General features: G+C 39.9%; 4 protein-coding genes across 4 annotated transcripts; 1 reads left to right on the top strand and 3 right to left on the bottom strand.

Moving 5' to 3' along the window:
• Positions 1-3,289: 3,289 nt before the first annotated feature.
• On the bottom strand, positions 3,290-5,463 carry LOC104426236 (protein LATERAL ORGAN BOUNDARIES). Its single transcript, XM_010039225.3, has 2 exons — positions 5,118-5,463; positions 3,290-4,193 (listed from the first exon to the last, which is right to left on the bottom strand). Exon 2 carries the CDS (start codon positions 4,187-4,189, stop codon positions 3,605-3,607), a length of 585 nt encoding a protein of 194 aa, XP_010037527.1. The 5' UTR covers positions 4,190-4,193; positions 5,118-5,463; the 3' UTR covers positions 3,290-3,604.
• A 5,623-nt stretch (positions 5,464-11,086) lies between these two features.
• LOC104426235 lies at positions 11,087-12,296 on the bottom strand. Its single transcript, XM_010039224.3, has one exon. The coding sequence runs from the start codon at positions 12,195-12,197 to the stop codon at positions 11,226-11,228; it is 972 nt and encodes a 323-aa protein (XP_010037526.2). The 5' UTR covers positions 12,198-12,296; the 3' UTR covers positions 11,087-11,225.
• A 580-nt stretch (positions 12,297-12,876) lies between these two features.
• On the bottom strand, positions 12,877-17,391 carry LOC104426234 (histone deacetylase 6). The gene is made up of 6 exons (XM_010039223.3): positions 16,781-17,391; positions 15,878-16,318; positions 15,638-15,780; positions 14,162-14,252; positions 13,943-14,079; positions 12,877-13,284 (listed from the first exon to the last, which is right to left on the bottom strand). The coding sequence occupies exons 1-6, from the start codon at positions 17,321-17,323 to the stop codon at positions 13,227-13,229; spliced, it is 1,413 nt and encodes a 470-aa protein (XP_010037525.1). The 5' UTR covers positions 17,324-17,391; the 3' UTR covers positions 12,877-13,226.
• A 5,675-nt stretch (positions 17,392-23,066) lies between these two features.
• Positions 23,067-24,773, top strand: LOC104426233 (myb-related protein Hv33). The gene is made up of 3 exons (XM_010039222.3): positions 23,067-23,402; positions 23,494-23,623; positions 23,716-24,773. Exons 1-3 carry the CDS (start codon positions 23,276-23,278, stop codon positions 24,506-24,508), a joined length of 1,050 nt encoding a protein of 349 aa, XP_010037524.2. The 5' UTR covers positions 23,067-23,275; the 3' UTR covers positions 24,509-24,773.
• Positions 24,774-26,837: the final 2,064 nt, after the last annotated feature.

Here is a 26,837-nt window from a genome sequence, read left to right as displayed (position 1 = left end):
GTTGTTTAATGTGGTGTGGCGTGATCTAAAGCTGAAATGGTAGGTGAAGGAGATCTAATTTAAGTATGTGATCATGATCTGGACCCTCCTTTATACTCGCTGAATTTGTACTGCTTAAGCTAATTTAAAGTCGGTTCGGCAGGAAGATCTTATGTCCAAGGACGGTCCCCTTGGATTTAGGTCGCGTTGCATATGCGTTTGTCGCACCAGGCAATGCACTGTCAATGATTGGTAGCATGAACCTTGGCAATGCCAGTGCTTGGTGCGGAAAAATTTACGTAATTTTCTTTATCATGATTGAGATACTCTTCCTTTTTTTCCCTTCTTTATTCGAGTTATAAAAATATGTCTAATTCTGACTTGAACGAGAGCCATCTTCGTTCTTATCCTTCCCGTGATGCGACGGGTTTTCATTGGTTCATTCAATCTCTTGCATGAACCCCTAATTTATTTATGTGCAACTTTGACTATTACAACAATTAATATTGATGTTTCACATTAGAGGAAGCAGCTTCCTAGTTCCTACCTGATTTGGAGCATATCTCTCTCTCTCTCACAATAATAATATAAAAAAAAAAATACAATTTATAAGTAAAGATATAAGTTGGAACACATGCGTTGAGAAATTAGGGTTATCTCAATTTCATCTAGATAAGGAGGCTACGTCCAATTTGATGGGCACCGAAGTTCCTGATGAGAGTGGTAACTAATGGGACAAGAGATATGTTCAATTTGTTTCTCTAGCTAAGACTCCATTTGTTTTATTTATTTTGTAAAAAATGAATGATTTAAAAAAATATTTTAAAAATAATCGTTTGTATTATTTAAAATAATTAATCGCTAAGGATTTTTCATTGTCAACAACAATTTATGCCAAAATATCTTTAATAACTAATTAATTAAATAATACAAGAAACCACTTTTAGAAAAATATTTTCTAACTCATTCAATTTTCACAAAATAAATAGAACCTAATTATGAAAAATCAGCTCAACTATTTGCATCAATGGGGCAGTTGTTTATTACCTGATAACCAAAAGAAGTTCTAATATAGTTCATTTGAGGGCAAGTTAATTCTGGTTCTAGCTCAGGGAAAGTAAGAGAATAAGGAGAAAAGAAGACATATATTGTATGGGATTTTTGTTAAGGTATTTAGTAGTTTTGATATTGATCACGGGGCATCACTATTAATGCCCGGAGGAAATTAGGACGTAATTAGGATAGAGGGTCCTATTTGGAGGTTGCCCCATTGGAATTTCTTCCTTGCTAATAGCCCACATTTCGGAGAAATAATTTGGTAATTTTAATAAGTTAAGACTGCGCTTTCCAACAAACTTACATTAATCCTATGCACATGCCTTTTTATATCATGTACACACAGAAGTACATGCATGAATGTAAGGCCAAGAAAAAAACGGCGTATATGTACTTCAATGGAGAAGAGAGAGAGAGAGAGAGAGAGAGATTTGAAGGGAATTGGATTAGACAGAAATTCCTTGCACATCAGGAACATCCAAACATAAGGAATGCGGAAACACTCATCCAAATTGTTTTAAAAGAAGCTACTTCGTGGGTACATTTATTGGACTGGAAGCAAGAACTGTTGAAAGCTGTGTGAAACAGTCTGTTTTTACTTCTTCTCCACGTCTTTCCTCAGAAAGATTTGATGGATTCTGGAACAACAGAAAACTGTCGCTTTTCCTCAGGGAACGACATGACCAATACTTTTGAATATTTATCTAAATAATAGCTAGTTCTTTTGTTGAATGTAGCTTATAACTTTAGGGGAAAAAAACAGACTTTTTAATTTCTCGAAGCTCGAGGCAAAGCGAAATCCGAAGAGTGGGATTTTCGTGGGGGCAAGAGTTTTTGAAACAGGGTGTTCAGGCTTTTCTTGATAATGTCTGAGAAGTTGATGAATTGGAGAGGGACAGCGTTGGACGTGACTCTCACTGAACCTTGCAGAGATCAGAGGCCCCGACAGATCCAGAGGAACAGTCTACAGGCAAAGATGAGAAAGGACCATGTTGCTCATTTCGAATTCCTCTTTTTCCTCTTTTATAAAATCTTAATTGTATATTAAAATCAAGATATAAAAGACGCCGTTAAATAGGGTTCTCTTATCATGCAAGTATCTACTTGCAAATTACCATATCATATAATATTTTAACTTTCTATTAATTTCTGTATAGCTTTGTTAATTGATATCGTTTGTAGTAAAAGAGAAATTCCATGCGTGTATCCCTGATAAGATTGAAAAAGAAACAAGAAATAATTAATAAACATGTAGATTTGTGTTGAAGAAGGAAAATGATGTAGAAAAGAAACATCATGTTAATCGACTTTATGCAGATCAACAGCATTTCAAACCTCAAATAAATAAAAGGAAAAGGCTACCTAGGTAAGATCTTCTTTTTTCTCTTGGAGGTAGACAAAACCCTAGTTCTGATCTTGCTGGAAATAACATGTCCCTTTTTGTAGTTGGCTTCTCAGTTGGCCAATACTTGCATGCTTACTAATAGTATAAGATAGAGCATAGCATGCGAATTAGCGAAGAAAATGTGTAAGAGAAGCATGCACGTAATAAAGCTGCACCTTTTACGCGCACTGGGGAGAGAGAGAGATTAAATTCGGTTTGCAAAGACTGAAAACTCTTGCATGGAATTATGAGGTAAAGTGAGGCAAAGAACCGTGACGACTGTGCAGCTTTGGATTTTCATGAACCTTTCTTTTATTTTTGCCTCTAGAATTTCAGAACTTGGAAGTCAATGTTCTTTTTTCCCTCCACAAAGCCTCCCAGAGTCATTGAGAAAATATATCAAATAAAAAACCGAAGCAACCCTTTTCAATTTATTAAGCAGATAAAATTTCTAGCAAAGTTATCAGAGGACACACAGAAAATGGGTGAGCGAAATGCACTTGCGTTCCCCCTCACAAAACTTCACACAATCTTTTTGAAAGGGTCTTCTCTACAATAACAATTATTCACACTTTGGAAACCAGCTTTTTTCCCCTTTCATGAGAAAGACGCATAGCCGAATGAAAAGCCATAAGAATATCATGCCAGGAATATGCTGAAGTTATAAGAGTTGAAATTGAGGACTTGTGCTTTATGACTGCTCAAAGATCTGATCAAAAAGTGATTATAACCACAGTGGTCCTCAAGAACATAGCGCAGAAAGAGAGGTGAGAATACTGGCATATATGATTAAAAGAGGCTTGTAAGTGTATAAATAAGCTTAAAGAATATATAAACAATGATACAGATAACAGCGACTCTGCAGGCACATGCTTTGGAACAGCTAGAAATTATAATATAAGCAATTAAAACATATATAGCTACACAACAATACTCTCTTGAGCTAGTTTTTGTAGCTAGGTTTAAAAGGGATCGACACATCAATAGGAGTTACCCCCATAAAACTTATTGCTTGTATGATGAGCAGTATGTCAAAATGGTCTAGAAGCTATAGCTACTACAAGACTCCACATATATTTAATAAAAATTGAACAGAAACCTCAATTTATAAAATCCATAACCAAGTAGGTATGCACATGGTTGCTGGATATCACCTTCCTCATTAGGGCTGGTCCTATTGAGTTCTCACATGCTGCCTCCTCCTCCTCCTCCATTGAAGTCCCCTCCAAAGTTATCATTCCATGGAAGAGGAGGATAAGGATATGGATAGGGAGGAAGAGGAGCTTGGTAAAATGCCCCTCCTCCTTCATTGCCTATTGGCCTCCCAACACCACCAAACTCAAGTGGAGCCGCCCTTTGGCGTAGCGTAACAGGTTGCACTGGATTATTGCTCCCGGGAATGGCTGCTGAGGATGGAATCCCGTTGCAGGCATATCGGATGAGATCGGCATTGGCCGTTTCAAGCTCCTTCTGGAGCCTTTGGACCTGCCTCTGAAGGAAGGAGATGGCACCGACGCAGCCATAGACCGGGTCACGGACCCTTGCCTCAGCCTCATAAGCTAGCGAGTTCACAGCATCCTCTCTCTGGTGTGGGGGGAGCTCGTTTAACAGCTTGGTCACATTGCTCGCACCAAAGATCTTGTGGACATTGGTGAACTTCTGAGGCTCCTCTGGGGGGAAGTAGGGCGCGAATATGCATCCCGGCATGCACTTCCTCCTCAGGAATTTGCAGGCAGCACAGGGGGAGTTGTAGGAGCTGGATGAAGACATGTCTCTACAATCCAATGATTCTTGTGAGCACACATTTTTCCTCAATTTTAAGAACCATCGTGTGTAGTTTGAATGCAGCATATACGGTTTAGCTTCCAATTAGTTAGTGTGTCTTTTTCTTTAAGTCCATTCGCCTGGCTTGACTCCATCGTTTTACTTTAATAGTGAGAGATGACATGAGAAAGCCATTGCTCTAGGGTTACAGAGGATGGCTGATGAGTGAAACATATAAGTGCAAGTAATTAAAAGAGAAAAACCCTTAATATTTTTAGTCCATCCTGGATCCTTGAGAGTTGAAGTGTATCAACCTCAAGCTTCATTTCCAAATGTACCCTTTTCAAGAAAAATAGTAAGTTCATTCCAACCCAGAATTTCTCGAGTCTGAACATTCTTTAACTGGCTTTCCTCTACTGCTCTTGACAAGAACTAGGATCTCTTCGTTTCTTATCTTGTTTTTTTTTGGCTTTTGTTGTTTCCACTTTACTATTCAGCAGGTCTCTCTCTCTCTCTCTCTCTCTCTCTCTCTCTCTCCCTCCCTCTGGTGCTCAAGTGTCTTTCAGATCAGAAGAACTATTTGTGTGCACATGCTGCTTATCACTCAGCTAGAGAAATCAATCTTGCTCAAGTTAGTTAAAACATCTGACCAAAAAAAAGAGTTAGTTAAAATAAACAGTTGTTTCAACATCTCCCCACAACACAAAAGTTCAGCAAAATGTTTTAGCACCTAAACATGATAAACCCCTAATTAAGAAACTCCAAGCATGTGTCTGAATACCTAGCTATTTTTAGTCTTTTTTTTATGCTTCAGAGTTTCCCAGAAACTTCAACCTTAGCTGGTGAAGAATAGCTATAATTCATGATCTTTACCTGCGTCATAGCTAGTTCAAGGTCTATATGATCAAAAGAAATTAGGAAAAAGGAACTGTACCTTTTGCCTTGTAGGATCTCTCTCAGGAGATTTTTCCTTGTTCCAAGATAAAAAGGTGACCTTAGAAAACGATGGGAGAGAGGATGAAATTTGTTGCAGAGAGATTCTAATGCCGAGGGAGCAAAATTTTATGATGAAACCCTAATTGGACAGTAGTGTAGAGGAAGGCAAATAGTCATGCCAATTCATCAATCACACACCAAAAAAGCGCAGAGAGAGAGGAGAGAGATAGAGAGAGAGAGAGAGAGAGAGGGTTGAGGCAAAGAGCATTTTAGTGGATGGGGAAGGAATTGGAAGCCAAAAAAGACAAAGGGCAATAATAAATGAGAGGGTACAGACCTAGAGCCAAAAAGAGTGACTATAACCCTCCCCCTCTCATAATAATATCAGCAACGCGTATGTGGGGAGGTGACCTTCCATTTCTTGATTCGCCCTCCACCCCCTCTCGTCCTCGTGCGTTTGGACAGTATATGCATCCCCCACATGCAAGGGCTGAAGAGAATATAACCAGGGAGATGTTAAATCTCAAAAAATCGATTATAGGACCGTGACTTGTCAACGTAGTATTCTCTTGACCAATGCTTGTTCTTCTGAAAATCCTGGCTGTCAAGCTAGTCAAATCAAATTCACGTAGCATGTCACTATAGTTAATCGTTTTCAATCAGTTAGGTGAAACCCATTACAAAACTTCTTCTTCTCGAATGAAATGTGCAAAGAGGCCAAACAAAAACGGATATTGTGCACATAGAGTATAACGCTTGTCTGAGTACCATTGCAAGAGTTAGGTACTAGGAAATTACCCAAATGATAATTCGAATCTATCAATGTTAGTGGGACTCAATTTCACTAAAAGAAAAACTTAAATTATTGATGACAATTCAATTTCATATATCAATTGTTTCAATAGCAAGTAATGCACTTTGTTTCACTAATGGTCACACATACAAATTAATGGTTTGAAGGTGCAACAGCGATTTCAGCCCAAAAAGAAACGAACGAATTCCATAGAAATCGGTATGTTGATAAGACGCCCAATAGCTCATAAATTCTTGGCTATGAATGCATCTTTTCTTTTCCTTTTTTTCATGGCGATGTTTTGTATACTTCCGGGATAAATAGATTCAATAGTCTAAATTCTTTTAAACAGAGGAAAAATTCATATGTTAGATATTCTTATAATATGGTAGGCGGTCAATATTTTCCAGTTTCATCACTCTTCTAGTGGCAGTAAAAATCTGATTTACTCTCAACTTTTCTTTCTAATGGAATGTAATTTTAATGTGGCATTCATAATATGATGGAAATTTTAAGACTACATTCAGCAGGAAACTCATTTGAAGGCCCTTTTACTTTGACATATTTTATTGGTTTTCTCGTTCGAACGGAAAAAAAAAATTAATGTTTATGAAAAAGTTTCAATATCTTCATACGATCTAATATATTCAATTTTTGTTTAATGGTGTATGCTAATACTTTATTAAGGATCTTCTAAGTGTCCCTAAGGTACTACTTAAATTACTTTAAAATGGAAATAAAATTTTCGGAGACGCTCTAAAAATGGAAGAATTATCCACTTTAATGAAGTCGCCTACTTCAAGAATAAATTTTAAATCTCCAAAACACGGTAAATAAGGCTTCACAGGTGCCCGGAGGCAAGTCCTCGACATCTTCTTTTTAATAAATTATTCAAACAAGAGACTCAGGACAAATTGGTTGGTTTTTCACTTTTCCCAATTTACCAACAAATACTCATCCTTGCCCATATCAGTTACATTATTCCAGATACATAGTAAGGTGATCCATCAATCTGCCACTCATTTTTTGAACTAGGGGCAGCTTTCTAGCTTCTTTTTTTCTTCTGTTTTCTTCCTCTCCTTTTCAACACTTTAAGCAGTGTTCTTGAAATACAACGACCCATTCATATAGTCAAAAAGGGTGCACGACGAACATGAACAATAATAGAAAAATCATTGAGGACTTCGAATCGATATCCCCTGTAAATGCAAGTGGCACGCCCTCAGAACTGCAAGATCGTGAGCCTACACTCACTATGCTTTCCATTCCCCCTTTTCTACGGTCTCTTGGGATGAAACACGCAATTTTTTTTCTTCATCTGTCAACTCGCTAGGGCTTCTACAAATCCACTGCTAGACCCTCTCTATACGTGCGCATATTCTAGTAAGCTAGGATGTGCTGAAGGGGCAAGAAAGAGAGAAGGGAAGCGATTAAATTCTTGCTACTTGTTGCTTGAATCATTGACTTTTTGGATCGTGCGTTTATGTCTGCGACAAAGGGTCATTATCCTAGAGTGGAAGTTGGAGAAACCACAGTATACTTAACAGACCTATAAATACTTATAACTTGATAAGCAAGTTTTTTGCCTTATAGCTTATTCTTCTTATCATGATTTATCTAAGAAGAAATATTACAGCAAGGGATAATAGGGAGAAAAATCCTCAAAATTCATACACTACTCATTATATATATTTCCTATCATCACAGTACTGATAACATTAGGGGTGATGTTTAATCATTTTGTTATATTCGAGATGGCCGATAAGATGACCATTTTCATCAATTATATGTGAAAACAAAACATATTAATCAACAAGCATAATCCTTCACGTTTTGAACAACAACATGACTTCTTGTGAACCCTAACCAAAATAAAGGACTCTGCATACTTCTTAAATTAATTGACTATATTTGCTATATCATTAACAAAATGTCCACATATGTAATGTTTTCCTACAAATTGATAGGCACTTAAGACCGGAAAAAATGAATACGTTACATGTATGTATGTATGCGTGAATAGGTATAATGTATTGAGAACCAAATCCTTTGAATCCTCTGACCATGCGATTGACGATTGCTTCGCTTTGTCCGGTGAATTCCATGCCCTCTTCCCCTACCTTTTTCAGGCGTGAATCAATGTATGGTGAAATCAGAAGATGGACTGTTGCAAAATCATGTAATGTGAAGGTACCATCACGGGTTCATCCAAAGTATTGTTCGATAATGGATGATGGAGGCAACAACAGGTTTCTGCTGACATGTGTACAAGTGACAGAGAATTTTTTATAGAATACTAAAAGGACCCCTCTATGCTATGGTTGTGTTTATGTAGGCTATGATGGGTTTTAACCGGGAAGGGGCTATATTGGTAAAGTTGTGCCTACATATAGCAGCTCTCACACCTTAACCTAGCTCTTCATCAAGTTCAATTTATTAAAGTATATTGCTCAGGTAGGAAAAAAAATAGGAAAAAAATGTCTGTGCTTCTTATACGCATGATTAATGAATCTCATTCTCATTCCAAAATGGGAAATGTTATTGCGGGCTGACTTAATCGCTTCAATTGATTGCATGCTGAACAGAGAAACCCACACTGGGCATTGGTGCTGCACCTACTTATTATTCTCCTCAGCTTTTTCTTCTCAGCCAAGATTCTTGAATTTAAGTGATGGGGATAGTCCAAAGTTTCTCATTTTCATAACAAAACTTTCCAGGCATTTTCTTTCTCACGACGAGAAGATCATGAAAACTACTACTCGAATCAGGAACTTTAATGATTGAAGTCAATATATGTGAAAATAATGTCAAGCCACGTTTCTCAATAGTAATAGTGACATGAATTTTAGGAATACCATCTTACCATGGTACTTAATGCAAGTTCAACCCTTTGGTCAAAATTACACGGAAGTATAAAATCAAAAGTAACTAATCTAAATAATCGTTAATTACAGCTGAATATGCTTGAATGATGATGTGCATGCAGCAACAAGAAATCACAAAATGTAAAAGGGCATCCTAAGAAGAAAGGGGTCTATATATATATATAACATATGGTGATGGTGAGTGGGGCCTTTGGAGAAGGAGAAATGTAGTTGTCAAGAGAACTATTTGGTAAATGGTAATGTGAGTCCCTTTCAATTGCCCCGACCATCTTTAGTTGGCCCTGTCCTTTGCCCTTTGGCCTAGCTATGTGCCTACACCCCCCCTCTCTCTCTCTCTCTCTCCTATTCCCTATCTCTTCTTCCTCCCCATGAACTAGGGTTTCCTCCAATCCCCATGTGGAGGGCATTCGAGAAAAGGACACTGTCCTCAGTGTATGTCTCTTTTGTGTAGTCCACAATTTTTTTTGTCCAACTATATATAACATGTGCACCTTGTCATTAGAGATATAAAGATCAGAATAAGTTAACGAGAATAAGTTTCGTGATCTTTGTTCTCTTATCTATAATAATTAGAAGAAGATTGAATTACATTATAGATACTTTCTAATCAATCAAGTACCTTTGACTTCAAAACTAATTAGTTATATAGTCGATGTATTCACTGAAGTTAGTATAAGAGTCTAATGGAAAATTAGTTTTTACAAATGTTAACCATTGGCTTATGAGTGGAGCTAAAAACTCTAATGAGGAAGACTCTCGACCCAACTTTGAGCAATGAGATTACTCAACATGAAAACACTTCACTTGAGCTTTTCATGTCGGACTCTTGCCAACTCTAATGGTCAATTAGATCTAGTTAATTAGAAAAGTTATGCAAGTTTGACATTTCGATTAGATAAATTTAAAAATTCAAGAACCTAATGAAAAAAAAGGTACAAGCAAGTTTATAGATTTAAAGTAGAATTTTGTCTTCAATATTTATATGATAGAAGTGATAGAATTCTTAAATATGATTCACTCATTTAAAAGCCACCACTTTACAGTGTAAATAAAGAATTCAACGAAATTGATCACAGTACTGTCATCATTATTCATTAGAAGAGCAAGCTAAAGCATTCATTGTGTAGTTTGGTATGAGAACATGAGATTTTCGACTAGAAGGGTAAGAGTTTCATGAAAAAGACCATATCATCCAGACTCTCTCTGTGGACTTAGCAATTGCGTACTATATCCATGTCTAATATCTATCTGAAGTAGTAGTACTTGAAGTTCGGCCCTAGAAAAAGTTGCTATGGCCCCCTTCAGCTCATGGCCTAAGGTCTATATGCATCAAATCACCGTGCAACAACCTATGGAAAACACGCGATAGATACAATAATAAGTGTTCCTTTACCTCCTCCGCGTCCATGTCTCTTGCTTTCTTACCTCTATCAACTGCCAACGAAGCACGCCTGCCGGATTTCTAGCGAACATTCCATGTGGGTCATCTGAACCAAAGCAGTCGTAGATCATTCATAGCTCGCCCTCTCTCTCTCTCTCTCTCTCTCTCCCTCCCTGTAGGAATGTGATCTAGTAGCTTATATGCAGTCGTGAACATATATAAACTTGGTCATTACGTTGCATAGTTCACCATCACATAAAATTGAGGACCACCCAATGACATTAATTTTCTTACCAAGTCATCATCTCCTCGGGGGTGATTAACGTTTTCTTAATCTGGCAAATGTGTCAGGAGCGCCTAAAGCAATGCCCAGGAAAAAAGCTGCCCCTAGGTTGATAAAGTCCAACCTTAATCCTCCATTCCTTTCCCTCTCTCTTTAATCTTGCACCCAAGATTCTGATTCTTTGTGGAAAAAGGAACCTCATGTTTATACCAGCCCTATGTTTAAGACTTTACGAGAGAGTAATTAGGCTTTTGCAGCATCTCATCTGTCCATGGGTATGAAAAGCAGATAACTAGCATTCTTTTGATATGGAAACTTAAAAAAGGAACTAGCAGTGCAGGTTAAATTTAGAGACCTCGTGCACCATCTTGTCCATCGTGGAAGCCTCGAGAGACTGAATGCTTTTGTGATCATTTCGACATGTGGGCTTGTTACTCGGAAGTTTTATAACGCAGCAATTGATATATTGAGGATGGGTCCTTGCGTACTGGGCCATGAGTTTGGTGAGTGCAACTCCTGTATGAGCCCAGCAGTTGAGAAATGTTCTGGAAAATGCACCCATGAATGTATCAATCTCCATTGTTTATCTTAGTCTCGCGAAGAAGAAGACACTAATTTGTCCGAATTCAAGTAATGGGTGTCGCATTTCATCACTGATTTGTCCAAATTCAAGTACACGCTCAGTCGCACTCCAGCTTCCTCACACAGGAATAAACACAAACACATGACGTGCACCTCATCCTGAACAGCTCCACCTTCTTTACTCATCTCTTATAACCGCTGATCGGCCTCCACAGATCGACATAACGCCTCAAGGGCTTGGGGAGCCCCGCCTTCCACGCATCGAGATCCGGCATTCGACCCGTGAGAGCGAGCGAGCTGTCGTCCTGCCTATTCCCGAGCCTCAACACCTGAACCTGCTCCCCGAACACCTCACGCATCGCCTCCAGTGTCTCCTCCATGATCACCCTCCCGTCTCTGCTCTTATCCTCCGCCTCCACGCAGCTCCCTCCCGCGTTCACCATCAGCCTCCCTCCCCTCCTCAGCTCCTTCCTCAGCCTCTCCCACGTCCTCGGATCCTGGAGCTCCGGCACCAACCGTCCTCTGCTGAACAAGTCCACCAGAAGGCCCGCGAAGCCGTCCCTCGCGCTCGCCTTCAGCGCGTCCCCGATGTGGACAAAGATCCGATCTCGGTGATCCTTCTCGAGCCGCGAGAGGCCGAAGTACTCCCTCGCGACGTCGATGACGGCCGGGTCGAGCTCCCACCCGTGCACCACCCCGCGGGGGTAGAGCTCGAGGAGCAGCCTGGCGGCGGAGCCCGCGCCGAAGCCGAGGACGCCGATGGGGCCGGGGGGGAGGATGGGGGGCAGGGTGGCGAAGACGTCGAGGTAGGTGGAGGTGAGGGGCTTGAGGAGGAAGGAGATGCTGTGGATGTTGCCCGGGGAGTCGAGGAGGAGGAGGCGGGAGCCGGCGAAGGGGTGGTCGCACCGCCGGGAGACCTCCAGCACGCGGATGTAGTTGTGGCGGGACTTGAACCGGACCAGGGTCTTGACATCGTCGGCGGGGATCCCATCGTCCTGGGTGGCGGCGGGGGCGGCGGAGACGGAGACGGAGACGGAATGGCGGCGGCGGCGTTCCGGTGGGATGAGGCGGAGGGCGGAGGCGGTGGTGAACGAGATGGGAGGAGGGATTGGAAGGGGAAGGAGGTGAGCGAGTGGCGAGGAGAGGGACGACATCGTTTGTCTGATTGGCGTTGGGCGCAGCACAAGGGAGCGAAGAATTTTAATTTACAGCTCGCGGGCGCAACTCGAAACTATAAAATTCGCAGCCGACATCCCCAACGATGCCATAAGCTTTCAAGTTAGTAGTAATCATAATCTGCAAATGAATTATTAATTGAAAAAAATATGATAACTTTAACGGAATATATAATATAATCCCTAAATTTTTAATTTATTCAATATTAGTCTCCGAAAATTAGCTCACTCTACGATACGGTCATAAACTTTTAATTTGTTCAATATAATCCCTAAAATTTTGATACATATTCAATTTAAACCCTGAATTATATGAAAATAAATAATTTTGCCTCCAAACTTGAATTAATAAAGAGATATTATTAAACATTTCCATATCATTCAGAACTAGATTGAGCATGAGACCATATTGGACAAATAAAAAATTCAAAGACTACATTACACATTTGGTTAAAATTCAGAAGTCACGTTACATATTTAGCCTAAGTTCATGGACCATTTGTATTGTTATCCCTTACAAACTCATTTCCAATTTCACTTCAGAATGATTAGGTTGAGAGCATTAAAAGGGATAAAAAAAACCTAAATGCTAGTTGCCAAAAGTGATGCAGTCGCGCAGCTGCATAACTTGCATAAACCTTGATAATCTTACCAAAGATGATCGAAATGGGAACCAAACCGATACGACAACAGCATGACAATATAATGACACATCTGGGTAACTAAGTAAATCCATCTCACATGAGCCAATGAAACAAACCACATCAGCTGGAGACATAAGAAAACATCCCATTTACACTCAGCAATTCAGTCTTCCTATTCCAACATGCACTGTGACACCTGATAAACATAACCCGCCTCGTCTATCAGCAATCATCCAGTGTGGCCAACCATTAGACTCTATTGGCTTGATAAGGTTATCTCCTGGCCTAGAAAGAATTACATGCATCGCATATCAGAAAGACCCAAAAGTACACAAGAGTTAGAGCTGATCTTTGCTGATCTTTGTCAAGATGGAGAACGATCTTCCCTTGTTTTGTCCCCACTGTTTTCACCAACACTGTCCCTGCATTGATCAAAAAACTCAAATAACTATGGAATCATGGATCGCCCACAACCAGCATTAAAAAGGGAGGAAGGGGGAAGAAGAGAAGAAAAGGGCGGCCGGGAGGGGGAGGGAGGGGGGGGTGGTGAGGGAAGAGGGCGGACAAATCAAGGAAAAAGAAGCAAAAAGCATCCAAAGAAGAGATCGATAAAATAGGTCTCAATGAACTGATCGATTTCCCTTCAGCTCATATAGTGTGTGTCCTATCATATCTCAGGATACATGCTGCATGTTTCAAAAGTATAAATGCAAAGACAAGAGGTACTTGTAGATGATTTATCTATTCTTGCTTTTCTTTTCTTCCCACTCTCTAGGTTTTCGTAATTAAGGAACCAAGATTATCCCAATTACAATTGATCTTATAGTTACTTTAGTGTCAAGTTACTTGGTGAACTGCTCAGTGGCCCTTTGAGGATGGAAACTTAGTGATACAAGCACTGGATTTTGCCAAAAGTCCAAGTCACTTAATGCTACTGGAAGGTAAATCACCAATGCTTCCAAATAAGCTCTGAAAAGGTTTTTTCAAAACAACCACCTTGGGAAGGAAAAAACACTCGGAAGTAGAGATGCTTCTACATGGATTAGAGAAAGGTTGCAACACAGATAGGAAATGTCTGACCTCATTTCAACATTTTCATCATGCAAAGCATCAGCATTTGATGATCTATGCTGACTCTTGTCTTCTTCAGCATCCGATTCATAATCCTCACCATTCCAAATGCGTGGCTTTGGCCTTTCATCCATATCTTCCTCTGCCTGCAGATTTTTCAAACCTAATACTGAACAACACAAAAGGACAAATAATATCTGGGAAGAGTCCAACAGTCCAACAACCTACCTCTTCTGGCTCTTGTGTAATGGGCGGTGTCATTTGAAAAGGTACACTTGGTGCATGTGGGATTCTCGATAGCTGCTCTAATAACATATTCCTGAGATACAATACTTGTCAAAAACTAATTCAAGTAGGGAGGAACATTATTAAGATTAAACTCCAAACAGTAGTTAAAATGCAGGTCCATGCCTAGGCTGGTTATTAGAGGGTACAGAGGAATTGAAACCGACAAATTAAAGAAATCTTGAGCAGAAAGATTTTCCAAAAAAAACTACGAATGAATAGAGCAATTTTATCCACTATCAGAAATATAGCGACAAGAGCCACATGTTTGTGTTGTATCAATCTAAAAATCCCAGAGTGGAGACAGAGAATTGCCTCCCAACACACTTTGAATCTTAGGGTCCGTTTGTTTCACTGAAAACTTCACGTTAAAGGAAAATATTTTCCATGGAAACTCATTATCAAAGAAAATGGTTAGTTTTCAATTGTGTGAGCTGATTTAGGTAAAGTGTTTTCCTTCTTACCAAAAGAGGATGTCATTTTCCCCTAATCTAAGCTTGTTGTTTTCAGTCCATGAAAAACACTTTTCGCAGATCAAATAGTTTTCCTCATCTAAACACCACAGAGACGGAAAACAATTTCTCAGAAACAGTTTTCCTTTGAACAACCGGACCCTTATTGTTGATTCAATTTCAACAGCACTCTTATGAGTCCGTGGAAGAATTATCTCCATAGACTCCTAAAACAAAAGAACTGGTCTAATACACAATTACCAGAAGCATACTACTTCCCTGAGGACAGTGCAGATTGCTTGTATTAGTTACTCTAGTTCTCTTTGCAACACATAACTATAGAGAGTAAAATCTCTCATTGCAAGTAGAAAATATCAAACAAGTTAAAAAACTTAACTATAAAAGAAAGCAGTGTGCTGAAAAGAGAATAAATAAATAATGAAGCCAGATCTTCATATTACAAGAGAATTTTCAAGCAACCTTTTGCGACTTCTTAAGCAAAAGCATGGACACCCTTATAAAGCCGACACTCTCAAAAAAGACTCTGACAATTGTGCAACACTGCGTCTAGTAAATAGTCCTAGAACCTACTGGAGGAAAAAAATCAACTGATGAATAACTAATCGCCTATTTATCAGTACAAGACTTACAAATATAATAGGATAAGCAGCATGCATGTGACAGAAACAGGACCATTATATTTTTCAGACCAATTCACCATATCACTTCTCCGGACATGATCAACAACATCATCTCAACCAGAAGAAACGTATAAGTCTCTAAATATTATGAATGGAAAATAAATTGCAAATGCCACTAATCAGGAGTTTGTTCTCTCCTTTTCGTTTCTGAACAAGCTGTTGAGTGGATGTAGTATATCCAGAAAAAGTACACAAAAACTAGAAAAAAGACATAACATTTATTTATGTAAACTCTATCTATAATCAGAAAGAAGGGACAAGCAAACCTGATTCTCTCCAAATCTTTTGGTGCATTAAGATTCTCCATGCTACATGGCTCGACATGAAGAGTATAATCTGGGCCAAAGTACTCGTAATACTCATTGTAAGGCAAGTCATTTTCAGGTTCTACTCCCACCGCAACAGCTGTCTGTGCGACAAAAGCAAAATACAAGCATTTAGGAAAACACCCAAATGCTATGCAAAGGTAAAATAATCAACAGAGACAGACAGACAGAGGCACTGACCTCGTAACACCAGCAACGAGCGACATTTCTCATTGTATAACCTCCCCCACCCAAGACCATTAAAGGAACGTTAAAAGATCTTAGAAAACGGAGGCAATCTGCATGACCTTTCACAGACAAATTGAAGCATCCCAATCGGTCTCCAGACAGTGAATCTGCCCCACACTGAAGAACAACGGCATCCGGTTGATATACTTCCATAACCTTTTGGATAATGGGGCGAAACATACCACGGAAACTTTCATCATCTATGCCATCATTCAGTGGCACATTGAGGGCGTAGTTCTTCCCAGGCCCTGCCCCGGTGTCCTTAATGTGCCCGCTTCCAGGGAAGAAGTCCCCAAACTTATGGAAAGATACGGTCATGACTCTATCCGTCGTATAAAATGCCTCCTCCACCCCATCCCCATGGTGAACATCGATATCCACGTAGAGAACACGCTGAAAATTCATATGAAATAAATCAAAGGGATCCAGCAAAACAATTGGTTTGGCTGTGATTAGTCATACCAAGGACATGGCAAATTCAAGAGCATGCTAATAGACTACAGAGACGGCAGAAAAAACTATCCGAAATCGAGGTGCTCTAATTGGATATTCCCTAATTTCTTCAAGCAGCAAGACCCTAAAACTGAGAAAGGCACATGCACATTGCCTATATCTAAACAATCCCGGAACACTAATAAGCGATAGGAATGAAGATGTAAAATTCCATGAAAACCAGATAATATCTGAGGAAGACATATCTAATTCTAACATCTCCCGACTAGGCTAGAATTAATCAAGACTGTTCATCTCTAAACATTTCCTAACCACGCATTACCTGTAAATCTCAGGATGCATTTGCAAAGAGAGACATTACCAAAAAAAACAAAAAAACAAAAAAAAAGAGAAACTTTATACCTTGTGGACCTTGAGGAGCTCGAGAATCCCAAGCACGATATCGTTGACATAGCAAAACCCAGAAGCCTCGGACTTCTTGGCGTGATGCAGCCCGCCGGCCCAATTGAGGGCGATGTCGGAGTCGCCGCGGTTGAGCTTGACGGCGGCGCCCATGGAACCGCCGGCGGAGGCCTGGCAGAACCCGAAGATGCCGTCGAAGACGGGGCAGTCCTCGCCGACGTTGAAGCGCTTGAGTTGGCGGGAGAAGGCCGGGTCGGAGACGGTCTCGGGGGTGACGGAGGAGATGAAGGTGACGTAGTCCTCAGAGTGGAAGCGGCGGATGTCGGTGGTGGCGGCGGGGAAGGGGCGGCTGATCTCCATGCGGCGGTGCAGGTAGTAGTGGACGATGAGGTTGTGCGCCATCCGGATCCTGTGGGGCTTCATCGGGTGCCCCTGCCCGTAGTAGTAGTCGCCGATCGTCGGCTCGTAGAAGTAGCTCACGCGCCGCTTCCGCGCGTCCTGCCCCACCGACGGCAGCGACGCGCCGCCGCTGCTCTCGACCATCTCCGCCGCGCGCCTCTCTCTCTCTCTCTCTCGCTCGCTCGCTCGGAAACGAGAAATTGCAGAAGAAGACGGGTCGAACCGGAACTAATATTTTGAACTCTGAACCGAGAGAAACGGATTCTACCCGAATGCTATTTTCGGTTTTCGGGTTTTGTCTCTTTTCCTATTAGAATTAGCCTCCCCGAAGTGGCTCCCTTTTTGCAAAGCAACCCCCCTAAATTCGATTTTGACACAAACCACCTTTTAAGTTTGGCAACTCTTGGGTCACCTAGAGAGAAACTCATTTGACATAGCCCTATCCAATACGTGTGAATTAAAGATGATCAATCCTGAGATGGGTCGATTTTTAACAAAAAATTTCAAAATCTAATTTCAAGATCTTGAAAATGAATTCGAATCGGAATTCTTTGGATAAACATGAAATACACAGCTTCATATCCAAGAACTTGATTATTAATTTTTTTTTTTTTCATTTATAAGATACATTATTCAGATTGAATTTTCTTCTTAGCAACTTTTTTTTATTTTTTATTTCCTCAAATGAAATCAATTTTACGCAATAACCACTTTTCTTAGGTAATTGCTCCACTCGGCGGTTTAGAACATTGATCTTTGGAACCAAATGGCTTTTGCTGGCTCAATGGGCTTTTACCTTACCGGCCTACTTGATTCAATCGAGAATCGGCCGATCAATCTGATTCAAGCTATTGTCAAAGAAGGAAATGTCGTTAGGCTGAGTTGGGGCAAATAAAGACTCAAGAGGACAAACCAACCCGTATCATCCAGAGAACGAGTCCAAAGACAAAATGACAGCATTGTAAATGTCTCTTAGTACGTGGCCTGAGCATAAACGTCGGGGCCTTTTTGCCAATTTGCAACCGCAAGCCCAAGCCGCTTTGATTACGAGATTCATTTCAAGGGTTGATTTGCTTGGCCCCGGCTATTCTACTTGTAAAAATATGACAATATAATTCAATTGCTCATTGCAGACGATTCTTTACGAACTTCTTTGATCGATGTGGTCTAATTCCACATGCAAATTTTTCCCAAGTATAGGAAAAACGCTCGGAATAAACTCACGACAACTTCATTCATGGGTCTCGTTAAAATTATACTTATACCATTGCTATACGACCATAAGACGCGATGATCAATATCCATTTATAATTTTGCTTACCCGGTATTATCACATTCCTATACAACTGTCATTGAAAAAAGAACTTTATAAGAATGGTTCTCTTGAATTAAGACGAGGGTTTCTTCTATAGATCCGTTAAAATTATGTTAGTTTCTTCATTATACTTGTAAGACAGATGATATAGATCCATTGTCATCAAATGATTCCATGCCATATTATCACCTTTCCCTATATGTCATTCAAAGCGAAGCTAGAATTTAAGGGTCAAATTGCCAAATTTAACGAGGACATCTTTCTTGAATTAGGGCAGCACAGTGCTGGCGTCAAATCATATTGTTAACATCAATTTGGAGACATGAGGTAATCAACAACCTTGCTTTATTATCTTTTAGCTTTGAGGGTTTTTCTTCTCAAGGCACTCTTAATTGCCACTTTTGACTTGAGAAAAGAGCTGATGATAGGGTTGATTTGGTGTCGGGACATGAGTTCATGGGGGACCAAGGAATCTCGAAGCACATCTCCAATCAATTCACTTTGAGACGGATTGAAACAAATTAGATCAATCATCGTCACTACAATTTAAATAATAACTAGGAAAACCAATAGCATTTTATGAGAGAATAGACAAGTTTGAGCATTTGATGTTGATCATGAGCATACTTTGAACATGTACAAAAATATGAGAGAACAACCTCATATCTTATATTCGGATCACCTTCTAGGATTTCAACTCATATATCATCTTAAATAAGATCAACAAAATATTTCATAAGTTTCAAATTAACTTATCAAAATATGTTACTTTCTCTATCACAAAAAGAAGGTGAGTGCTTCGAACTTACCACATATGTGGATGATTGCGAAACAAGCAATGCTCCCGAATGTCCAATAATATATATATACATCCATTTTCCTTACTACATATGTGGATGATTGTGAAACAAGTAATGCTCCCAAATGTCCAATAATATATATATATATATAGACACACACATTGGTTATGATAAAGCCCTATTTTATCCACACCCCCCTTTATCAATGCCCTCGATGGATGCATGTCTTGGGCATATAGAATCCATCACATAGAAGTCTATTGTTTTGTATACTTGGGCACAAAAGGATAAGATTCAATGTGCTAAAATTTATTGCACAATGCATAAATTTATTCCAGCACTATCATCAATTCGATCGAAACTTAAAAAGCACGTAAATGCATGAGAAACACATTATGCTACGCTAGGTGAAGGCAATGCCATCGTTATCATACGTCGGAATTCAATCATATTACTTGCCATTCTTTTCTTTTCTTTCTTTTTCTTTTCCTCCTTTTTATTTGGTCCATAAAGAAAAAGATACAAGACACAACCTTGCATTATCATTTTCCTTCAATTTTGTGCTCCTGATAAACGTGACCAATTACATGTTTTTGACAAAAGGCAAGCCGACTTGGCACAATATCATGACATCTACGACTAGCCTCGACATCATTGGCGCATCGACGTCTCCATCGACAATCGACAATTAAAATTGACATTGCCAAAACGTCCCGTCCATCAACTTTGGACCGCTAAGCTCACGTTAGAGAGACATTACTCTTATTATTTTCCAAGGAAGGAGCCCACTTGTGATTCACGAAGTCAAAACAGACTTGTGTGCGTCTTTTTTGGCATAATATTTTTTTTATTATATACATGAAATTAATGAAAAAGTTAATACCACTGAAAAAACTTAATTTGAGATATTTATGTCACATTTACACAAAACTAAGTTTTATTCATAAAAACTCCCAAATTGATATGTCAATATTGCAATTATTTACTCATGTCATATTTACTGTAAATTAAGGTAAATATTGGATTTTTTGCGGGTAAATATGGCACAAATGTAACCCACTGATAGGTAGCTGTAATGGTTTAGGCTTGCTCCTCATCACCGAGGTCGCAAGTTCGAATCTTCAGGTGTTAGCATCTTAAGTGGGGGGCTATGATGATTGGGTCATATGCTAGTCTCTTCCAAGGTATGAGGGACCGATCCTTCAGTGCTGTCCGGGCACGGAGGGCCCGTAGTGAAGTCCTCGATTACCAAAATATATATATATATATATGGCACAAACTTATCAATTTGAATTTATTTTTATTTTTTGATAAAATCTTAGTTTAGAGTAAATGTGATGTGAATACACCAATTTAGGATAAATGTGACATGGATGTATCGGTTTGGAAGTTTGTGGCACATGGGTACTAATTTTAGGTTTTTGATGGTATTAAACCTCGCAAGAAAAAGTCGGCCTCACCTTTTGAGAACTCTTTGGAAAATGATTCTAAAGGACGAAATGAGTTTCATCCTCTAGCATTATGATGCCCGAGAGAGTATAAAGAAGTAAGAGGTAACACAATGAGAACTTAAATTGATAGGTTACTCGCCACCGGTAGGTAGTCTGTCTAAGGGATAAGAACAAAACAAGAAAATTTTCTTGTTCTCAAGCCAAAAGCTTAAATAAGTTATGAATCAACCAAGTATGATTTTTATACATCATAGCATGCTCATGAAACCATACTTCCAGTATGAGTAATTCCAAGACTCGTTGGAAAGACAAAACTGGTTTTTTTTAGAAAACACCTATAACTAAATGAGAACTTTGAAAACTTAAATGACATTTATAAGACCTTGAAAATATGAGAAATACAGGCGGTTGTAGGTCTTCAAGTTTTATTATTTCCACAGTGCTGGATTGTTGGCCTTCAAGGAATGCTCTGGTATCACATTATGAGAAAGTTATGCAATCACCTGAATGAGCAACACGCGTAAGAATTCGATTACAACCGAAGCACACCTTCCGACTATTCGATAGCGATTGTATAAGGGACATTAGTAGATACTCCATTTCGAATTCGTATGTTTAAAAACCTACCCAATAATCAAGGGACAGAAGCCTTAGTTAGGACCACCAGTGATGGAGACCATTCACTTACCTTCTGATAAGCTACTCAAGAACTGATGCGACATCTCCCTCTGTCATGCAAGGAAGCCTCCTGAGGAAGAACTGATGCAACACCTTCCCAATAATCAAGGGACAAAAGCCGAACAATCTAATCATCTGTCTTCTTAGGAAGATGTCCTGGGTCTCGCTCCCTGTGCAGAAGAATTGTCGCAGCGTCTTCAGACGGTTGCTCTGTTTGGTAGATTCCTCTCGCAGAAAATGATGAATAAGTGGGCTGTCCTCAATCTGCTGCTCGAGGCTGGACATCTGCTATGGTCCCAAACTTCTAGAAATATGCACCAAAATATTAGTACTTATGTAGAAACCAAACTATCGGACGCGTGATATACACATTAATACAAAGACCAGGGATAGAGAAATTCTTCGCCCAGTCATAGTGAATCAGCTCCAATTTGTTGCCTACTCCACTATCCGAGACTATTCAAAAGTCATACCCAATCCACTATACTTAAATCCTTGTACAAGGGTTAGTCTACAATTGAGCCCACTCTCCTTTCAATGGCTATTATGGATTGAACTCTAATGGAATGTATTTTTATGGTCAACGTTGCAAATTTGGGGTATTGATGAGATAATATATATATATATATATATATATATATATATATATATATATATTGATGTACCATTGATAATTTCTTAAATAAATTGGTGTCAAAGTTCATGCATTACGTATAGTTTTTGCTGCAAGGCAAAGATTTGGAAGATGATGCTACTTTATTGGAAAGCTGTCAGAAAAGGAAAGAGGGGAGTGACCCGAGGAGTTGTGGCTTTTGTGATGAGCATTTCGCAGAATAGGTAAGGTTCCAAATGATTACGCTGGTGAGTTGCTTCCACATGCTGTATGCACCCCAAATTAAGGGAAATCAAAGCAATGTACAAGGACAGAAAAATAATTTAACGAAGAAAAAAATATTATTATCATATTTTATTCGATATATTTAACTGGCATCTTGAATCAAATATTCTGCATTCAATTATACTCACCTTCTCGATCAAGTTAAAGGCGAACCATCCAAAATAATTATCATTAGTTACCCCTCTAAAAAAGCTACCGATTTAATCTAATCTAAGTAAACACCTTTGTCTGGCTTGTGTTGTCGAACACGATTGGTTGGCTTGGCTCTTCATGATGTGAATATCCCTACTTAGAGATTAGTGAAGATTGTTATCTGTGCGATGTTTTATGTACAAGAACAGCATAAACAAGTGCTATAATGAAGGATAAGGTAGATGTTAACTCTTCTGAGCGGTAGTTGTTGAGAAGTTTGTGATCATAAGTGGAGCAAAACGTGCTTCAAAAGAGCCCACCATGCTTTATGATAAGGAATCGATCTTAGCAGCAGAAGCCAATCCCCTCCTCCCTGTTGTTTCCCTCCAGTATTCATGGGACAAAATCTGCATTCGTACTCATTTTCAAGTACTAAGTACACACTCCTATGTAGTTACCTCACATCTCTGTCTCTCTCTCTCTGTCTCTCTCTCTCTCTCTCACAGAGGAGCAGAGATGTCTTCAAAACTAATCCACTCTCGATGCAAAAGAAGCATCAGATTTGCGTAAACCCCACTTGATTGCCTTCACCAAATTGCTTAGCTCTCTCTCTCTCTCTATTCCCCACACAAACACCAACTTGAGGTATAAGTATGGTTAGTGACTATTCACTTTAAATCCTCATGAAAACTTCATTTGCCACCCACTAGCCACCCCATTTTCCCGTTTCTCCCATATTCCTCAAGCACTCTCATTTAGGGAATGAGTGCTTAGAAGCCACCTCAAGTTTCAAATTTTTTTCCTGCGCAGTTCTCAATTCAAATGGCACGTAGCTCATGTAATCAGAAACTGAGGAAAGGTTTATGGTCGCCTGAAGAAGACGAGAAACTGTTCAATTATATAAGTAGACATGGGTTGGGATGCTGGAGTTCGGTTCCGAAGCTAGCTGGTGACACTCTGCATTCTTGGGCATTTGTAATCTTCCATGTTCATCAGAAACACTTGAATTCTCATGATGCAACTGTTTTATCCTCTTACAGGTTTGCAGAGATGTGGAAAGAGTTGCAGATTGAGGTGGATCAACTATTTAAGGCCTGACCTCAAGAGAGGCATGTTTTCACAGCAAGAGGAGGATCTCATCATCACACTTCATGCAGCACTAGGAAACAGGTAGCGACACTGACAAGTTACAATTCTTCAGCACGAGAAAAAGACAATGTACAATTGCCACTTTCAATATTTGACCCCTTCATCATAAACAGGTGGGCACAAATTGCCACGCAATTGCCCGGACGAACTGATAATGAGATAAAGAACTTCTGGAACTCGTATGTGAGGAAGAAGTTGACGAAACAAGGTATTGACCCCGTTACCCACAAGCCACTTAGAGAATTAAACAGCATGTCTGAGAATTGCGTAGAGATTGAGGCAGCACAAGCGCTGCAGGAGTTCAAGGGAAGTCGAGATATATCGAGCCTAAGAGCGAAAGAGCCAGCATTTCCTATAGATGGTATGCATGGTGGACCAATGGAATCACCAGCTGGAGAGGTCTTCCTGAACAGGGCACTGTTTGATCCTTCATCCTCCTTAGAATTCCATAATGCTATCAACCCTGTTCTCCATGGTGCCAAATCGAGACTGGTCGATCCAGGATATTTTGAGATGAACGCTGCTCCATTCTCATCAGTGTCGAGCTCAATGGAAATTGATCATGAGAACAAGAATACATCTGGCAACCTGGTCTCTAGAATGAGCTGCTTATTCTTTCACGAAGCGAAGAAATATTGCAGCAACAGCTCAAACAACATCAGCAACAACACCGAGTTTCAGCTGAACTCTGCAGCGGAAAACAAAGATTTACCCTGGGCCGATGATGAGGAGCTGGACCCTCTGCATCAGTTTCAGGTGAACGTGACAGGGTCTGAAGACCTCAAGTCAATTTCATGGCAAGAGGAACACCTTCTTGCTCATGCCGCAGTAGATTTCCATGGCAATCACCCCTCAATGTCACTGTCAGATGATCAAATTCTACAGGCACATTTCAACATCTTCTGAGAGCAGGCATGAACAAGTTAATTCATTGTCTGTTATAGGGTACTCTTCCTATATTGTAAGACACAAGATAATGTGTTATTTTTCCAGGCATTGTGAGATGATAGGTTTTGCCCCTAGATCGCGATGGAGTGGCAATAGTAGTTTTTTGTTCCCTTCCTCTCTAGCCTTTTCATGATTGTAACTTTCAGGGTCTTCTTCGCCATTCTGCTTTTTACGTGAGTCATCTCACGGTTAGAGTGATATTGTCATGGTGGTTGCTTTCGAACTCGTCCGCTGTCAACTTTCATCATGCCGTGGTAACAACCATGATGATATTCTGAAGCATGATTGTTCGCGACAGTTTCACTCTTCAGAACCTTCCCCAAGAGCAATGTTTGCCGACACGCCCCTGAACCAATGAAAGCTTGAAAAATCGTAAGGTTCTCATCCAAAATCCCACACTTTACGCATTAAATGAATTCGAATCCTAAGCCTTTCAATTTGTAAAATTATAAAATATAACTCCAAATCATTTTCCACGAGTGTTATAGCGTCATTTGGGCATTGGACCACGTCTTTTTAGCATGGACATCGCATCGCATACACAGCGGTCCTCGCATGTTACTCTTCGATGAAGTTTGAAAGTTCCATTGTGCGATTGGAAGGCTATTGCCCTTTGGACAAGGGTTGAGATTTATTGCATCGATCAAAAGAATTAAGACTAGTTCGAAACTTCATTGCACTGATTGGATGGCTACTGCCATTTTGACAAGGGTTGAGATTTATTGCATCGATTGAAGAATTAAGACTCGATAAGACTGTACGCAAATATTAAGGCCCTGATGTACTTTTATTCTCCAAGATTTGCTATAACGTCTCAGTTATCTCAAAGAAAACCTTACCATTTATACTGAAGAAATGACACAGAACTAGAGCAGGTCATTTTCGTCCCAAATCACCCTCCTTTGAATGAAACTGTCCCATCGCAGTGACTCAATAACGCATGCCCCAATATAGAGAGAATAGTTATTGTCCTTTCATAATGTTAGAGATTTCCTAGTAAAAAAGTTCTCAAGTGACATCGCCGGAGAATAAAACATTCAATGATGGTCGCAAAGGAATTATGGAAAGATGCTAGCAAGTTTGAAAAGAAAAACCAAAGGAACTCAAGGAGCCAGGAGGAGCGGTTGATTAACGCAGGAGGACCTGTAGAGGTCGATTCGCAGTCGGTCAAAGCCATTATCCATCGTTGGATGACAAACAAACAGTGGGTACATAGAGAACTTAGAAATAACGCGTGTTGGTCAAATGATAACTATCCCATATCAGGTAACTCCAGATTAAATATCTAAAGAAGTTGGTGGTGGAGTTCAGTTGGACAGTGACTGCATGTAACTGTTGATGATCAACATGGAAGCACACGATACGGGAACACACAAGGTATAGCTCCACAGTTCTCAGTTGATTGGTCTATTATGTATAGACTTGGCCTTAGCACTCAACTCCATCACGATCCAGGCAGTATCATTCTAACTAATCTTCACCAACCAGTTCAAGTCATAGGAGAAGCATGTGCCATAGCGAGTGCCTTGCACTTTGCAACTCAACAATGTTGTGATGAGATAACTCTAGACGAGAATACCTAAAGAAGTTGGTTGTGGAGTTCAGTTTGAAAGTAAAGGCCTGTAGCTGTTGATGATCAACATGGAAGCAGACAATACCAGAACACATAAGATATAGCCCTAGATTTCTCAGTTGATTGGTCTCTTATGCATAGACTTGGCCTAACACTCAACTCCTTCACGATCCAGGTGGAACCATTCCAACTGAGCTTCACCTTATTGCTTAAGTCATAGGAGAAGCGTGTGCCACAGTGACTGTGGCCCACTTTGCAACTCGACAATGTCGTGATGAGAACGTGCATTTCTAAGTATGAAATCCTTTGCTACAAATAACTTTACTTGTGTTCCAAGATACTAAGCTCTTTCATCCTGTCTATGTCCTCCTCATTTAGGCTAATTCCAACCACACAAGGGTGAATGCCTTGACAATCGTCATCCCAAAAGGGAAGGTAAATTCTGGTTCAAACTTCCACTGCACTGAGAATACATCCAAAGCAAATGTATTCCTTCACTTGAGTTTTTCCTAGGTAACTTCATACAAAATTTACCGCATATTTCACAGCAAGTAGAACACAGGATTCGTGCCACACAGGAAAATATATCCAAAGTGCATCCTTTGACCAAATTTGTCTGATCGCCCTGACTTTGCTAACGAGGGCAACTCGCTAGCTAGTGACTAGCAGTTCCAATTCATCCAATGCAACAACAGTTACCGATTTCCAAACTTT

The sequence above is a fragment of the Eucalyptus grandis genome, chromosome 11 (assembly GCF_016545825.1).
Source record: "Eucalyptus grandis isolate ANBG69807.140 chromosome 11, ASM1654582v1, whole genome shotgun sequence".
In the NCBI taxonomy this organism is placed as follows: Eukaryota; Viridiplantae; Streptophyta; class Magnoliopsida; order Myrtales; family Myrtaceae; genus Eucalyptus; species Eucalyptus grandis.
This window is presented reverse-complemented; position numbering and strand designations above follow the sequence as displayed.